This window comes from Astatotilapia calliptera, chromosome 7 (assembly GCF_900246225.1).
Source record: "Astatotilapia calliptera chromosome 7, fAstCal1.2, whole genome shotgun sequence".
NCBI classification, from domain to species: domain Eukaryota; kingdom Metazoa; phylum Chordata; class Actinopteri; order Cichliformes; family Cichlidae; genus Astatotilapia; species Astatotilapia calliptera.
Window position 1 is genome coordinate 50,626,867 of NC_039308.1, and position 19,102 is coordinate 50,645,968.

The 19,102-nt window shown below is 39.8% G+C and overlaps 1 protein-coding gene across 4 annotated transcripts in view; it reads right to left on the minus strand.

The window, feature by feature from the left end:
- cntn1a (contactin 1a) overlaps positions 1-19,102 on the minus strand; it is a 61,408-nt gene that overhangs the window by 18,354 nt on the left and 23,952 nt on the right. For all 4 annotated transcript variants that reach the window (XM_026175390.1, XM_026175387.1, XM_026175389.1 and 1 more), the window contains 3 exons: positions 9,686-9,820; positions 6,484-6,522; positions 538-664 (listed from right to left, as the gene is read on the minus strand). In XM_026175390.1, coding sequence (XP_026031175.1) covers positions 538-664; positions 6,484-6,522; positions 9,686-9,740 — 221 coding nt within the window. In that variant the 5' untranslated portion in view covers positions 9,741-9,820. The remainder of the gene's footprint in view (positions 1-537; positions 665-6,483; positions 6,523-9,685; positions 9,821-19,102) is intronic.

The following is a 19,102-nucleotide window of genomic DNA, read 5'->3' on the forward strand; positions in this document are numbered from 1 at the left end:
GCAGATAACTTATCTGAAGCACTGACATACATTACAAAGTCTGACAAGTGACTGCACTAAAGCTGATCTTTTACCGTAAGTTTACCAGATTTCATAAACTGAGGGCTTCTCTATTAAAAAATGACAAATTTTAATGCTTTGAAAGGCAGAAGAGAGTGCACTATAAATGAACCCTCTTAAACACTCAATGCCAGCTGCGGTCAAAGCTAATTCCTTCCCCTCTGACATCTAATTCTGGGCTCCTTGACAGTGAAACCGATTTAAGGGATGCAGAGCAATCTAATTTACATGTATTTGCGACTAAATTGAAACAGATGATCTAAAACACTTTAAATTTTGAGTCCAAAAAAATTAAATGAAAAAAAAAAGTTATTTTTGCTAAATCTGCTTCAGAATTTTATTTGTTCATCACCATTAAGGTAACATCTTTGTGAGCACGCAGTTTGACAGCAGGTCCGAAAACAGTCTGAGGGATTGTGAGAGGTGAGAGGCACATAACATGCACAGCATGTAGTGTATATGCGGAGCATATGTTACTTGTATGTGGCAGGTGGATTGGCTCTAGCCCGGCAGTTCATGGTAATTTTGGCCTCGGGTGACTCCTCAGGGTAGATGGTATCCACCGGCTGCTCCTCAAACACTGGTCCGTAACCTGTGACTTCATCTGCAGGCAACAAACAAACAAGACCAAGGGTTAATAACTAAGAGCAGTCTTACAGAGAAGTGAAATCAAGTTTCAAGAGCATCACATTTGTCTCCCATTTGTCAGCTGTGGGGCAGTTTAATCAAAAACAAGAGAACTGGGTTCAGAAATAACACAAGAAAAGATACAAATAAACAACAACAACAAAAACAACATGCTGACTAGATTGTGAGATTGCCTCTGTGAGGACCTGCCATTTAATATGTCAGCCTGATTTGCGTTTTTCACAGACATGCACACCTCTAGCTTAGACGCCGGGTTTAGATAAATCCCAGTTGTAGCTGTAACTAATCTAATTCTTGAGTCCGCACAAACTCTCTTTCAGGCATCGACACAGGGTAATAAGCCTCTGTTTTATTCCAAACCACAAACTCACACTAATTATGGCAGAGATGTGCTCAGTCAGGTGCCAAACCAGAGTGACGCATTTATCAGTTGCCAGTGGATATGTTATTGTTCCACACTAATACAAATCCTCCAAGTGGAAATGCCAACTTTACTTAGCATAATCCAAACCTGCTTCATACCGCATGTGTCATCCTCGGCGCTGCGGAGAAGCGCAGCACAGGAAATTTCAGATTCAGCGCTCTCCTCGATGAAAACGCGTTTCTTGGTTCAAGCTTCCTTTTAAAGCATCGTCAGGCACACGTAATTAGCCCCAATTACTCATTAAAACAGACAGACATCACGAGCAAAGGCATGAATAAGACATAAACACAATGCCAGGCTATGAATAAGCAATGAGGCGAAATGTTCCCAAATGCTGATTATTCTCTCAGATCAAGAGCGTGTGTAGGTGACTGCGGCAATACAAATGTGCGGGCGCGCACATGTGTGTTATTCCCTCGCGTCTCTGAGTTCTAAGAGAGCACAGCTGACACCTCAATGGGGAGAGGCCGGCTCTTTCAGACGGCGATATCCTGCGCCTCTTCGATCCAGGGCAGTACTTACAGATTTGCTCACTCTGAAAATGTCACATCGACAGACTCTGCGACCTTTAGAAACCCAAACAAAGGACCATTATATTTATAGGATCCTTCTATCCGTAATTTACATCACAAAAGCAGTCGGGTATATTTGTGTAGCGTGACAACAAAATAGAACGAGAGCTGTACACATTCCAGCAGTCAAATATGTGATTGCTGGCTATTTTCAAGGAATATCCAAAACGGATCATGCAGTTTAACCAGTAAATTAGATGCATATTCTTCTGCCTCGACTGTCACGAACAGAAAAAAGCAGGAAGGCAGAATTATAACCACATTTGCAAGTTAGCTATACCCTCCGCAGCCAACCAGAAGGCAACAATTAAGACATTAAGAGACAGGATCATCTCCCACTCACACTACAGCAGCCAACCATGTGCAAGTACTTGACATTGATGTAAATCCCAAGGACTCTGAATTACCACTGAGAGAGAAATTACACATATAATAAATGGGCCATTGTGGGGCTGATGGAAGGCAAATTAAGTGAGGATCTATGTTCTGGGAACAAGAGAGGTGAAAAAAGAAATGAAAGAAACAGAAAACATGAAAGAAACATAAGATTCAGTAGAGTAAAGGGAATCTACTGACCCTTTTCTACTGCTAGGCTTAGGCTGTGCTGCATCGGTGTCATGAAAAAATACTGCAAATGCGAGACTGTGGAGGTTGGAAGGGAGTCACTGAGGCTGCACTGCAGTGCTGAAATAGCAGCTGAAGTGTAACTCAGACATGAGCACTGGTGCCGTTCCTATGCTTTTCCTGTAATGGGGGACGTGGCAGATGGTGGAAGGGGGCTGTTAAACAGGCCGCACAAGACCCACAGCCTGGAGACACACACGGGCCTCTTACATTCTCCCTGCCTCGTTTCATTTTCTCTGTCTCAAGCTCTCCCTGGATTGCCTCTGTCCCTCCACCACCTTTCCAATCTAAATCCTGCTGTCACGGTTTGCTCCCCTTTTCTTTGATTTACTTCCACAACTACTTGGGTCTCTGAGCTTTCTGGTTGTTAAGGTTGCTTTATTCAGTACATGTTCTGTTTTGGTTTTTTTCTTAGTGACATGTCTTGACAGTTTTATATAACCCAAATATGCACCATTTGCACAAAATCTAAGGATTTCTAGAGGATGAAGCACACTGACACCATTATCACAGGTGGGATTTGTGGCTCTGAATCAAATACGGGATGTACTGCTATTAAAATGTGTCTTGCCAATTATAATGCATCATAATAACTTTAATAATCAATTCATTTTTCTAAAGTGCTGTATGTTCATCTTAATACTTTTGTGTTCACTGTTGTGCAAAAAAAAGGTCTTTTCTCAGCTCCCCACCTAAACTCTTTGCGCCCTCATTTCAAAGGAGTCTAATATGCGAAGTTCAAAACAAAACACAATACGATACTGTCGCTAGTCACTCCATTTCATTCTTCTCTTTCCTAATCTGTATATCTCACAGGTTCTCTTCTTTCCCTGCATAAAACCCTTTCTGTTCTCGTTTTGGCACTACTTCGCCTTGGATGTACTGAGCCTTCCCGTTTAGCTGGCAAGTAATTATTTACCCAGTTGTCAACTGAGTGATCCCACCTCCTACTTACACACAAAAACACACAAAGAAAGAAAGAAACATGGACAATAAGTCTCAAGAAAAGGCCACATCTGTTCAAAAGGAGAAGAAGCACACACACAGTCAGGAACGCTCTGTCTCCTGAGCCTGCTGGAAGTGATCTTCCACTGGACCTGCTTCATTATCAGACACAGACAGTCTGATTCAGCCGAACAGCAGGTAAGCTTAGACTCTCATTTGAATTTGAAAAACCAAAGCTTGTTATTTCAGGAGGCTGTTATCTTTCATAGCAATGGTTTCTAATGAGACATCAATTATTCATTATGGTTTTAGGTATAATCTCAGTTGAATCACAATTACTTGCTGGCTAGAAGTATTATAAAACATATATTCAAAATCTGTTTGTTTTTTCACTTTTAAGTGCCTTTATTTTATTTGCAGCCATTTCTCACATTGCCATTCTGCAAAAAACAATGTTCTGAAGCAGTTTTCCTGTCGTATCCCAGTAATCACATAATTAGTCCAAATCCCAGAAGAAGGTAATTCTCTAATGAATTTAACTTTGATCACAACCGTGCTTTACAGCAACATCTGTAGTATGGCTTGTTTGCATGACCAAGTGAGTGTCCAAGTGGGACAGATAACATATTGTATCCTTCTGGCACTAAAAGCACAATGCAATAAAATAATTGCCCACAAACCCCCGAGCCACATCATGAGCGAGGGTGGTAAACCAAACTCTCCCTGGAGTGAAAAACCTACTTTTTAAAATCGTATGTTTTTAAAAAAAAAACTTGCCTCACTGCAGGCCAAAGTACTCACAGAGGTATGGCCCAGGGTACGGCCAGGGTCAGTCATGCAGGGTATGTTTAATTTGTTACCAGCTGTGCTGTTACAACTGCACTCGAAAGAAAATATTGTTTGATAGAGCAGAACTATCGAAGATAATATACATCTTTGAACTTGAGTCCAAAGATTTTCACTTTTATACGCATTGATGTGTAATGCTCGATGACTGGAATCTCCGTATTAGTCTGCAGCTGTAAAAGTTTGCTCTGTATGTGTGTGTCCAGCTGAGAAGTGATTTAAAAAGGCAGCATTAAGATTTTAATACTTTTACAGCCATCGTTCAGCCCGACAATGGGTGAGCACTTGGTACTAAAGAGGCAGGCATTAGGTGAGCTCTACTTTAGCTTTAACAGCAGGATGATGGGGATAAACACTGCTACGAGCTGAATGATAAGCAGTTCAGTTATATGAAAAAAAAACCTGCTTCTGCAGCGTGTCCCAGCTGGAAGGCTGTCTACACGATGTTCTGACCTTTAAGAAACTTGCTATCGACACCGATGACTACACCTTCATCCTTATCCAGGTTTGACAAAGAGTTCAAAATCACCAAGCCTAAGCAGCAGTTTCTCACATTTCTTTCAGTGCCGAGTGACCTTAAAAACAACTGATGTGGGCATCAAAAAACAGCCAGCAGAGCCCAAACTACATCATGTTCTGTTATTTCTGTAAACATGAAGAAATAATGTCAGCTTGTTCAGGAGGTGATACTCCACAAGGACACATAAGAAAAAAAAGGTCAATACTTCAAGAAAAGGTGAAAGACAATCAATGGCAAAGCATCAAGAACAAAAAGTGACCAACAGAAAAACAAGATGCTCACTGGAGCCATCAACAATTCAACCTGCGAACAGCATCATGTGTTTCTAAGCAACAAATCAGCAAGCCTTCCTTCTACCAATTAATCCCTTGCCGACAGCCTGCTTCACCTTTATTTTTCTCCTAGAGACAAGCACACTGGGCGAATAGTAAGTCAAAAAACAGAAATTACAGCCTCACCTACCTTAGGACCAAATAATCAAAACTATCAGTAAGTATAAAGTATAATGGTTCGTAAACTAGCTATATAAATATGTAGGCTGTCTCAATCAATTATGTAAATGTAAATATGACTTTTTTTTTTTACATTTACAGTGTGTGTGTGTGTGTGTGTGTGTATGTGTGCGTCTACATATATGAAGACGAAATGCACATTATTTCCCTTCTTTGTCTCATCTATCACCCCCAAATAGCACCACGGTGAAGCCTGACAGCTCAAATACAGTCCCTAGCTCTAAATACCAGCCTAGGTTCATATGCATAACATCTTGGATCCAAACCATCTCTATTAGAATTAATGTACATCTGAAAGAAGAAGAAATGCAGAAATAGAAACAGTGGAAAAAACATTATGTCTGGGTTTTTTCATTAACCCTATCCCACTGTGGACGAGAAAGGGAGCCATCTGTCACTGCTTGAATGGGAATCCTGAAAGCGAAATTCTCTGGTAGTTTGACCACTTCAGTTGGCAGGGGTTGGACAAAAAACAGTGAAAGCCCATTTGTAGCACACTTACTTCCTCTCTTGGCTTTTAAGAGTATCTGCAATAATGAGTTGATCAACGTAACACAAAAGCTTGAGAACTGTTTACTGTAATTAAGGAGAACAATGAAAAGAAGTTGTATTTATATTATAAATAAAGCTATGCTTTATAATAGTTACACTGTATTGTTTTTATGCTGAACCCTTAAAGGCAGTTGTATTTTATGTGAAAAGTGTCTGCTCACCAGAAGACTTTTTAAAATAACGTGTCCTCGTGAACTATGTCAGCTGCATCTGCAGCTGTGTAAAATTTGGTGAAGCAGAGGTCAGCATCCTGACGTCTTGCAGGAATAAACACATTAAAGAACCAAAGTGTTTTTATTTCTGTAGGAAGGGACAGCAAATAGAAAACTTGGCAAATGCCAGTAAAGAGTTAGAGCTATTTTCTTTTAATGCAAAAAGAAATCAAAACCCTTCTCAAAAAGTCTAGTAACATAGCCTTGACTAAAAACAGAGGCTGTCAAGAAGGCCACAACTCCACTGACCTGCCAGAGCAGACAGTCTCTGGTTTAGAAAATATAAATCAGATGGAAACGAGCCTTTGAATTTTGGTACATTCCTGCTTTTGATAACCCGTCTCCATTTACTAGAATGCTCAAAAAGATTCAAAGGCACATTGGCAAAAGAAATATGTCTATGGCCAAGTGTCAAAAGATATTCAGAAAACATAACACATGACACATAAGCTTGTGGCCTTTTCTGTGACCTCAAAACTTGATCTCTGACATTTATGAATGTTTTTGTTAAAGGGAATCCCAGCACAATATACGCTGATAATTATATTTGACATATAATTACACTTACCTCCATAAAAGTCAGGTACCTCCCCAATGACAGACACACCTGGAACATTTAACAAAAGAATGTCAAGTCAAGCCAGCGTACAATCTCGGCTCTGTAAATATGAAATACAAAGTACAACCGAATGGAAGAAAGCAGTCCTACCAACCAGATACTAAAACATTTATCATAAGTGTTCAACACAGTTCTATATTTAGACTTCATTTATACTTTTTGTGTCAGTGTAAGTCTTATTATGGGCCAACTGAACCACAGAATCACAGACACGCACACACTCACTGCCTATACTTCTGCTGTAGGCTAGTGTGTACTTGACTTTTGCCCAACTGTCATGGCAGTAATGTCACATTAATCTTTGTTGGGGCTAAACTAAAATGTCAAGCCAATGTTCTCTACCCACAATAAAGACCAGAGACTGCTGTTTGGCTGTTGTCTGCTTAGATGAAGCAGCCATATACCTGGATTTGAACTTTAGTTAATCATGTACGATGCATGCAGCTGGTACAAAATACAGCTAATGGCGTCAAAACAAAAACCAAAAGACAAGATAATACCCCTGTTTTAGACTCTCATCACTGGCTTTATAAATGACTTCAAGATTTTACTGATCACACTGAAATGCTTCAGGGTTTACAGTAATTCTCTGCTACATTGCTGCTCTCCTGTGAGCCAGGGTATATGATGAATATAAAAATCCAAAGAATTTTAATGTATGTTATCTATATAGGGCTGTGCGATATGACCAAAATCTCATATCCCGATATAAGACATCTATCGTCCGATAACTATATAAATCACAAAACTTTAACATTTTCTGTAAATTCTGTGAATCTCGTGCAGCTCGACTTGCTCAACTTCGACTTGTTTCCAGCTGGGCGTCGTGTACCTGGAGTCGAGTGTTTTAACTGATGCATGAAACGATATATTTTTAGACATAAGTTGTAAAGGCCGCCGTTTTCTTTTGTGAGTATTTATTACACGACGTGCTGCGGGGAAAAGCCTGTTCTAACGTTTGAGTCTAAGGTTTATTTTTTTAGCACCTGATGGCTATTTTTTGCTTCTCATCCGTAGATACTCTGCATACTCTTTCACGTGATTCAGTTTATTTTGAAAAATCTCAACAGGATCTTGCGCTTTATTGTGAAAGGTTTGTGGAAAATAAACAAGCAGACACGCAGTGGTTTTACCGTCTTTGTTGCTAACGACAACGCATAAAAACAGGCGCTTGTCCGTCCGTAGTGTGGTTATATTAAATATAAGAGAAAGAGAGAACTTTAGGAAATTAATATAGCCACTACGGTGACCATCAAAACAATGAAAAAAATATTGCCGTAAACGTTTATTTTGCGACACCTCGAAACAAACGATAGCGTAAAATTAAACGATAGACATTTTTATATCTTCATCCGATATATATCGTTATATCGAACAGCCCTATATCCATATGTGAAGTTGTTTTGTTTTTTTTAAAAGCAAATAGACGTCAATAATAGGGGTGCAACAATACTTGTGTCAATATTGAACCATTCGATACACTGCTTTTGGTTCAGTACGCATATGTATCGAACAATACAAATTTTTTTATTTATTTTATCAACTTTTCTTCTGACGATTCTGTCTGTGTTAAGCGTTCAGTGGTTCTGCGTTTGACTACTCCGCCTAGGCTGCACTGTTGAGTGCAGATCCACTGAGCACAGCGCAAGCTAGCAAGACAGAAGCTAAGCTCGTTGCAACATGGCAACTGCCTCAACGCTACCCGAAATTGAACCTCCCCCACCCTCATTCAGATCTGGCGTTTGGAACTATCTTGGTTTTCAAGTGAAGCATGACCCTGAAGGTAAGCGCGTCATGGACAAAAGTAAAACAGTATGTCGGATGTGCCACGCAATGCTCAATTACATGGGTGGGAACTACTGCGTTAGCGCACTTAGCTTGTTAACGTGTTGATGCCGTCCAGCCCCAAGCGCGGGGGCTTGTTGTTGCAGCAACATTAAATTTAAAAACTGTACTTTTGAGTTAAAATATATATTTATAATTTTAATAAATGACAAATTGGCATGTTCATGCCAAATTAAAAAGGCATGAACATTTTTTGTATCGAAAAAATATCGAACCGTGACACCAAAGTATCGAACCGAACCGAACCGAACCATGAATTTTGTGTATCGTTGCACCCCTAGTTAATAAGCGCTGCATGTGTGATAATGTTGGTGCAACATTCCATTCAGATTGACTCACATGTTAAGGAGGAGATAGGACACATGCACATACGCTACGATCATCATAGTAAAATGATTTTGAGAAAGATGTGTAGAGCCCAGAGAGTCACAGTCCACATGCTCTGATTTTTTAGCTCATGTGAAATCAAATTTCAAACAAGCGAGAACTGCCTGTGGTATAGGGACACAGAGACAAAGAGAAGGTTGTTTCCTTTTTAGACAGGTCATTTTCAGGCCTGCTGTTTTCTGTCTACTTTGCTTTCTTTCCAACACAGCAGATTGCACAGCCACATGCTGCCCTCAGAGGCACACGACTGCCAGCTTTGGCCTATCAGATATAGCCTACGTATCATTTTTTATCATCTTGTTGCCATCCTTTGAATTTATGCTACGCTGTAACTACTTAAACCTGTTAAGATTTCTCTGCTGCATTACAACAAAATCCATCTTAACTGGATTGATTAAAATTACATTTTTATAAAAAAAATTTCTTGAAGCACACATGACTGCCAGCATCGTTAGTTTTCATAATGTCCTTTGGAGCTGGCATTTAGCAGCTCGTTCACACTTTGTCATTCTTGCTCTTCATTCATGGACACACTGACAATCCAGTTTTGACAAGTGTGCTACTATGCGTGCTGCCAGCCACCTGTATGATTTTTATCCTTTACGCTTTGTAGCTGGAACCGCTTGTCAAAGTGTGCATGAGACACTATTTACTGACAAACTGCTACTGCCAAAAGAATCCCCGACAACCAGGTTTTTACGCAGCAGTACTCAAAAGCTGAAGGGCATGTGAGTAAATGCAAAGCTAAATGGCAAAGTCCTTTTGAATGTTGCATTACTGTTTGAAAAGAAACTTGTCAGGGAGCAACTGCTCAGCTAAATGCAGCATATCACCAGTGTCAAGTATGATTTCTGTCATTCAAATTAACCTCAGAGGTTGTTTGTCTAACTATTTTCTTTGAGTTTAATGTGCTTCATACCCGAACAGCTGCATGAAAGGACCAGGAGATGGAGCAGCAGGGTGAGGTGCAACATGATGTTGAATTGAGGACCACCTGGTGGGGTTAGAGCCAGAAGCTCAGTTGATGGAACATTAGCAGGACTGCTTGTTTTTCCTAAAAGAGATAAAGAAGAAAAGGAAAAAAAGCAGAAAATTTGACAGTTAGAAACATCAATTTTGTAGCCAGTACAAAGTTCACAGATAGATTATAAAAACAACCCCTGGCTTGATTACTATGGCAAAATAATGACTAACAAAACGTAATCTGCTAAAGACGGTCAAGATAATGAGACAGGAAACAAATATAACTAAGAACAAGGCCAAGAAGAGAGTCAGCTACCAAAGTAAATAAGGAACTAACTGAGAGGATGACAAATGAACACAGAAGTAACCATACAGTATAAAAAAATCAGTGGGAAAACTATCACAAATCACAGAGTATCTACAACTCAAACACAATAAGAGCTAAAAGGCTCAAAATGCAAGAGACAAAAGTTTAAAACCATAAATGAATAAACAAAAAGAAACTAAGAAAACAGATCCATATGAGAAAACACCTGAAGATCTGAATAAAAAACACTAAAACATGACATAGGAGGTGATAGGGGAGGATAAATGACACAGAACGAAAGGGGAAAAAGAATAACTAGGCACAAAAAATAAGAACATTTCTGTTTGGGCAATAATTTCTGTGTGATAACAAAGCTTCTTGGTAGAGCTGGGCGATAGAACGATAACGATATGTATCGCGATATAACTTTTACTCGATAGAGAAATTAAGCTATCGCGATAGACCTCGCCGCTCTTGTCCTCTTAAAAAAATAAAATAAAAAATAAAAAAAGGTCAGCCAATCTAAATTAAGTAGCGCAGAGCCGAACCAATCACAGCCGCAGCGTCATGTCGCGTGACTTGTTACTGCAGCACAAGTGCCAAGTCGCACGTGTGTTTGTTTGGGAAGCAGCCAGCGGGTAATGGAGGAAATGAGTGTGCCGACTAGAAAAATCAACCGAGCGTGACCGAAGAGTAAACAGATGATGGTTCCAATGCCGGAGAGATTGTCGAACGGAAGAGCCATAGAAGTTCCGTAGTGGGAAGGTATTTCGGCTATTTCAAGTCTGACAAAAAACAGAGTAGTGTGCACTGTAAATTGTGCTGAAAGCAAGTCTGGAAATACAATAAACTGGTGCATGCGTCACACTGTGCGCCACGTTGTTGTTTCGGTGAAATGAATTTCTACAATACTGTTACTGTTAATTCTACTCTCTGCAGTGTTTAAATGCTTACATATACACACAGTTACTGTCCCTCCACACATACGACTCGGTTCTGCTTCTATGCCCCAGCTTTGTTTACTTTTTCCCACCGAGGCTTCTAGACTTCTGATTGGCCAACATTTCTGCACGGTTAGGAATCTAGCGCCACCTGCTGCTTTGGCACGTTCATAGCAGCGTTTTCCTTCATTTCTGCCTTTATGTGTGGACGGGATTATTTTTTAAAACGAAAAAGGAAAATCTCCGTTTTCAAAAATACCCGTGTACGTGTGGACGTAGCCTCAGTCTCTGACTGGAAGCGCTAATTCGTCATTCGGCTTTTGTCAGACTAAAGTAACTGTTAAAACTGTTTGAAAAGCTAAGCTATACAACAAGGAGAGATTGAGAATTTCCTTTTAGTTCTCAGTTTATTTGATATTGACAAAAGTTAGTCAGTTTTGTCTGTTCTTCTGTAAAACAAACTAAGATTTATTTTTAGAATTAATATTTTGTTTCTAAGTGGAATTGACAATTTAGTCTGTTTCGTTTGTTCTATTTTGAAACTTAAACGCTTTAGCGGCTGCCTTTTGTGTAGTTTGCAATATTTGCCTTTATTTATCTGAAAAAGTCTCATGTTACTTAAGTACATCTACCCTGTTGAACTTATTATGGGAAATAAATATTTAAATAAAAACAAGCTGCTGATTATTTCACATTTTACTTGTGAGCAACAGCACATTTAAATCTTACAAATATAGTTATTTGGCTTATATCGTGATAGATATCGTTGTCGCCTGAAATGAAAAAAACATATCGTGATATGAAAAAATCTCATATCGCCCAGCTCTACTTCTTGGCAATCAATGTTGTACAGTTGGAAAGCCTTTTCATTTCAACAGGCACTGGAAAGAAATGTAAAAGTGTTTAAAGACAAGAAACAGGAGATTATTAAAAACAGACAACTCCACTACAAGCTCTACAACATTGAAGAAATGCACAAAGAGCTGCAGTTCAAGATTCAAGATACGGAGAAAATAATGAAAGCTTGCAAATAATACTTGACGAAGCACTGCACAGCGCACAGAAATGCAGAGCAAGCTCCAAGACGTGGATAAAAAGCATCAAGCGCTGCAAGTAATGTTTGATGACACGCTGGCAAGGAATCCCAAAATGCTTAAAGAGAAAGAGCAACAGGAAGAAATGCAGAGGGCGATCCAACTTATTCTCCAATACTTGGAGAACAAAAAGACTTTTTTATAATGAAGTCAAGGAAAAAAACCATGGAGCCCAGGAAAATAAAAGGAAAGAAGAAAAGGAGGAACTGGGAAAATATGCAGAGATGCAGTGTAGGATCCAAGAAATTGTGGGGGGAAAAAAACAACAGCTCCAAGTACTCTAGCTTAAAGTAAAGGAACGATTCAAGAAATGTAGAAGAGAAATCAGGAGTTACAACACAGCACAGTATAACAGAAGAAGACACACAAGCATGAGGCAAAGAAAATTCAGGAGGAGAAATACAAAGAACTGAAACAAAGCCAGATTTGAAGAACTGGACAAAAGGTTCAAGAAATTCAAGGAGCTGAACACAGAAACAATCGTTTAAGTAAAAAAAAAAAAAAAAAAGCAAAAAAAAACCCTGACAGCTCCAGGAACAGTTTCTGAAAAAGAAGAAAAAAGTGCTTCAGGTTTTTCCAGAAGAAGACCTCTGCTGCTTCATCACATAATCATGAACAAAAGCTGCCTTCTCTTCCTCCACCTTATTCCCCATCTCCTTTTTTCACCCCTCCTCTCTCCCTCCATTACCCTCTCTGCCTTTCTCACCTACCTCCACAACCCTCTCCCTCCCTTCTTCACCCTTTTCCCTCTCTCCCCCTCAACCCCCAACCGGTTGCGATAGATGGCCTGGTACTGATGGAGGTTTCTTTCCTCACCATTGCCCATCACCTAGTGCATGCTCATAACGGATTTCTGGGGTTTTCATTCCTCTGTCTCTTTCCTCCTTTCTATCCCTTTCTTTTTGCCTATTTTTCCCTTATACTTTTCCTTTACACCACACTTTTTTCCTCTCTTCTTTTCCACTATCACTCCCAACCTGTTTCTTCACTCCTGAGAACACAGGGTAAGGTAACAGGGGGATAATAAACACAATCAATCATAAAAACATCATACTCTAGAAGTATCTGTCATGGTTTCCTGATCCTCCTGGTTTGGTTTGACTCATCCTTTTCTCTCTATCACTCTCTATGCTCTCTCTCTCCCTATCCTCTGAGTCTGTGTGTGTGTGTGTGCGTGTTTATTATTTTTCATTTTTATTATTCAAAGTGTAGTCTTCTTATCACAGCATTACAGTGTCTCTAACGTGGAAACAGAATCACGATCAACTTGTGTCACAGCACATAACAAGTTTAACTAGCCATTTGTCGCCACTACGTGGACCATGACAGTGAAAATTCATCTTCACCACGTCTCTGATTCCCGTCAGCCTCAAAGGCGTCGGATCCTTGAAAGGTTGACACCTGATGATTGGCATTTGGACAATTTCCTGAAGAAACCCTGAGCGCTGGTTAAGCTGAGCAGGCGTCTCGTCTCTTACTCACTACCCCTAAAATCTTAACGCCACGCCACCAGCTCTCAGCCTCATTCCCAGTAACACAATATGAAAAGCAACAGCTGTGTGTTTGTGTGTGTGTGAGGGAACACAAAGAGAGCTTTGACAGAGATAAGAAGCGGAGGAGAGATCACATAAAGGTGGAAAATATTTGGCGTGAAATTGTTAATTCAGTATCTTTATTTACTTAAGGGTGTAGAATCAGGTCACACTGGAAATGGTTCATGTGTTTAGAAGAAATTCAAATTGTACTGCCCACAAAACGAACCCACAGGGAAAGAAAAAAACATTTTTTACATCTTTTGACATTAAGATGTAATAACACAGAGAAAATTCTCCAATTTACTCCACAGTTTTGTCTGTCAATCAACCCAAACCTGGAGGCCTCGTCTACACTCATATATTAATTTTCTGGTGTTACAGCACTGAGCATCAGCTCAATACCAGCAGACCTGTCTGAGGTCATTCTGGTTTGGTGAGTGTTGATTAGAGTATAATTGAACATGAGGCAGACACTATTGATTCTTTGTGAACAGCCTGAGGTGTCAGCTGGCAGAGACTCAGAGGTGTGACAGTAGGATTGAGATATCAGCACTCGCCAGACAAATGGAGTCTTATTACAGAAAAACGGATTATGACAGAAGAGAGTGCATGTAATATGGCAGCTTTGCATGACACAAACAAAGCTGGACTTACTGTATGACTAAACGTTTTAATACGCCGACGCATGGCGGGGACGCACACAAAAATGAGCCGCGCCATAAACAGGCAGACGCACTGTAAACCATACCATGTGCACGGTATGCTGGGACATGATGTCCGAGCTGCACAGCTCCTCGAAAGCCGCAGAGAAGGGATTTCATCTTTACGCTGGATTGTATCCTAGCAACACTTTTCAAAAGCACCAGTTTCTGTGCTGTGGGGGGTCTTTTGTGAACGGCAATCAAACAACGCAAACACTCATTTTAATCTAGAACAACACTGCTGTTGTGGAACGAAAACCTGGGGTGCTCTGCTCATCTATTGAAGACATTCATCTCTTAGTGTCAGGGAAAGGCCGAAAACCCGCCGTTTACTAGAACTCAACCTCTCCTCTCTCCACTTTGCAGCTATACTGCTACTGTAGATAGCTGTAACTCATTAATCATAAATGTTCCTAATAGATGCACTTAAGAGATTAGGGGATACCACGAAAAGCCTTCTTATAGCATTCAAGTACAAAGTGAAAGAAGAAGAAGAATCTCATCTACCTCATTAAGAAATGTTACTTGAGTAAAAAACTGTAAAAACACATAAGACTGGTTCAACATGGCAAAACAGCAGACTCTGAAAAACAATATTCGGGCCTCCTTCTCTTTTATCTTATTTCAGCAGCCTGAATGCACTTGATGAGCGCTCCAATCATCACTGTAAATCACAGGACCCCGGACGTCTTCCCCATAAATCATACTTTGGACGTGGCCAGAGCTGCTAACTGTTACTGCTGCAACCAGTGTTGCTTTGCTTTATGAATTTCAAGCACATTCTCTCTCCTTGCTCCTCTTAGGATTCCCAACCTCATTCCACCAAAATCAAATTTTGTCAAGTTACAGTCTTCTTAAGGGCAGATTCTGGGATTTTTTGCTCCAGTCCAATGGCCAATACTGTCTTTTGCTCTTTTTATCACAACCCCACAATTCCCTAAGGGTGCTACTGAAATGGAAGTCAGTGAAACCCCTCCTTTTCTGTGTTTAGCCTGATGTGAGTTGCATAATTGAGTAACTTTTTTTCTCCTTTTTTTAATACTCAGGCAGCCACAGTGAAGTAGGGAGGAGAAATGGACATGGTTACTTTGTGCTCTACAAAGTAACCATTTGGTAGACTTCAAAAACAAGCTCAAATACCATCCACCACCACCCACTCCAGAATACCGCCTCAACCCCCCACCACTCCTTACACATACAATCATAATCACCACCACAATCAGTCATTAACATCAGATTTGCAGTAATCCTACAAGAGGAAGCTAAGACGAGGTTAACTCTGGATTGGTCTTAATCAGTTTGAGAGGGGAAAATGAGCACTGCTTAGACACAGCATCATCTCCTGCAGCATCCCAGTCATGCCTTATTTCACAAGAAAAAAAAACATGTCCTAAATCTAGTAAAGACGAACAGACAAATAAGTGATTGATTGAGGATATAATTAAAAAAAAAACAGCTAAATAGAAGATAATTAAATTTATTAGTGCATGTCCTTCAATGTGAGACAGTGCTGCTTGTCTGTTCAGTTTTTGGTCGTCCGTGTGCACCCAGAAAGCAGGTTTGTAGTAGAAGGTATGTAGGAGTCCATGCCCTGAACTTCCAAATATATTCTGTGGTTTTGGGCGCCAAGACACCAGCAGAAGTTTTTTAATCATCTGTCTTTAGGGGTGTTTCTTATAGAATTAGGACAACTATAGTTTTATTTCACTACCTAATGATCGTGATGTGCTGTAAATCAGTGTAAGAAATTTAAAACATGATTAGTTGCTTCATTGCCAAACGTAAGATGACAATATTTACGTAACTCTCTTCAGCTGCCACACAAAATGAAAATTCACGCAGACAGCTTGGAGAACCTGCAAACTCCAGCCAGAAAAGGCCAAATGGTGGATTTAAACCCAGGGCCTTCTTGCTGTGAGGGTAATAAAATTTCCTGTCAGTCAGCTTTTTATTTATTCAAAATAAGATAAAAAAAGAGAGAGAGTTAAGTCAGTTTTCCTTTTAGTTATTTCCTTTTAATTGCTTGGGAACTGCATTTGAACTGTGTGTGCCAGTGTTGGTGCAAATGGCAATGTCAGGCAATAATGTACCTTGATGCCAAGCACAAGTTGAACAACAAAATTTCAACAACTTTTGTTTTTAATCATGTCATGTAATCTCAGACAGAATGCTCATAACTGTTTTCCCCACATCTGCTTTATATTAGGGGTTTAAAAATATCAGATAGATAGATAGATAGATAGATAGATAGATAGATAGATAGATAGATAGATAGATAGATAGATAGATAGATAGATAGATAAAAATGTCATCACAGAATAAAGTCATTAAAGGAGAGGAATTATGATGACATAGTGTGACATTGGGTCTGACATCATCTCTGAGAGGCAGCTGTGTCTTTGTCTGCTTTAAGGGGCACTGCTATTTAGTCTCTTTAGCTCAATTCATCCAGAGCCCATGGAGATGTGTGTTTTTCTATTTTAGTTTAATGAAGTCATGGGGTTAGGATTAGAGGTTTTATACATAAACATACAAAATTACATTTACTTTTACTGGTGGCCCACTTAAATAAATGAATAAATGTTTTCCCATCAAAATTCAGACAAGAAAGAGAAAGCAAGAAAGACAAGAACATCATTTAATCTTTTCATCCCTGGTAAGATCATAAAATCTTGAGCAAAATCACACACCAGCTGTAGTCCATTTGTTTGTTATGCTGAATCGGTACAATTTCACCACAGACCAGCGATGATGCATTAGTCTAGCCAATGAATTATTTATGACGAAATCATTGATTTAGATTTCAACTAAGCCATAGACAGACCATTTGTCTCGTCAACCCCGACACAGAAAGACGCACTTCATATATTGTATCTGTGTGGAAAATAGGACCTTGGCTACAGGTAAAGATGTTCCTGTCTCTGAGGTGCCTAACAGAATGATTCAGTTAAGTACAGCACACAGACAAGGGCTATCCAAGCCTATTATACAGCAGATAAAACAGTAAGCCCCAAGGCGCACACACAACTACACCTGCAGAAGAAGAAAAAAAAAGCTGCTATCTCTGTGTTTTGTGAAGCATGGACCCCCTGTTGTTAAGCAGGAAATGGTTCGGCACTTGATGGAAAAAATAACTTTATTTTTCAGATTGTAACAGCTTGATTTCTCCCACAGCCAGAATAGAGACTCCTTCCTTTCAGCAGTGTAGGAGTGTAAAGAGCAAGGACGTCTAAAAGCTTCTTTTCAGCAGCTGACACCATGTTTATCTTGTTCCTGCGTTTTAGCAATTAAGCTAACAATGTGCGTTAACTGTTTGTCTGATTATTCACTGATAAAGAAAATGATGCATTCAGATTCAACATCATCTAATTATGAACAACAGTACAGCCCGCAGGGGTGTTCTTTTTGCAAGTTTGAAATCATGTTTCCATTCAATTTAGTGTATGTGTGAGAGACAGACAGACAGACAGAGAGAGAGCACTCTGAATAATGTTATTTTAGCCTCAGAATAATGTAATCCAGCTTCAGATGATACGGTTATGACTGGCTCTCTTGTCTGTCCTCTCGCTTCCGCGCTCTCTCGCCCAACAGAATCTGTCATGCTAATGTAAACTATTTATCTTAACCCCTGCAGTCAACACAATGTCCCCCAACACCACTACCTCCTCCAACCCCCCTTTGGCCACACAGGCTCAGCAACCTCAGCTGACCTGAATATCAATGACTACAGTCTTGAACCCACGAACACTGAAGCTGGCCCGCTGTATGAACTGCATTAACCTCAAATTAAGGAGCGTCTGTAAATTCATGCAAATGGAAGGGAAAAGTGACTCGAGTCATTAGAACAATAACAACTTTTATTTTTGATGAAGCAGCTGTCACTGACAGACCACTCGTACTTAGCAGCCAGCATCTAATGCTGCTCCTGAACGGTGGAACCATGAACCCACAACCTCACAGTGACCTGATTTTTCTGACCTTCTTCTATTTTTGAAAGGGGGAAAGAAGACACAGTGAAAACTATTACAAAAAAAGTATGGTGTCGTATTTGTTAGTCGCCTTCATATAACATAACAGAATATGAATGAATGAATAAGATTGACATCTCCTGCCTGGCACTTAGACGTCACCATTACCCAAAAAAACTTTGGAGATTATTTTTATGTTAATGTAATTAACTGTGATCCAGAAGAGCAATGACCTTTCAATGCAACAGCCACGGCAGAGTGTGATTCGTCCCTCGGTACAGTAGGGTAATGCACGGGGTGAAAGCTTTCAGATGTGTCTTTCCAAGTATGGAAAGTGTGCCACATCATGTATGATAAATTATGTCAAGAAAGGCAAAAGGTCAGAGGAGACGTGCTTTCCATCAAGAAAAGAGTGCTCCACTTAATTACTTCATGCCACATCTGTCCAATAAAGATGTTGGCTAAGCTGTTTCTATGGGAGAGCGCTGACATTCTTTACAAGCTACATGTCTCGGTCCCCATTTACTAATGGAAATATACTGTAGTAAATAACTGTAATTACCTGGCCACAGAGTGTTACTTACACTTGATAAGGAAGCGGTATCCTAAAGTATATGAAGAAAAACAATCAATGCCTTCAAATTGCACAAAGAGAAGTCTCAGAGGATTTTTCTTTTCTTCATTGGCTATAGACAATAAATGGTTATAGAACAATAAGAAGATTAATTTAAGTTCTCATTCATCCTCTTACTAGAATGTGTGGGTCTAACATTAGACCAGAGATTAACTAGACAAAGGGAATGTTTAAATATAATCATTAAATAAGC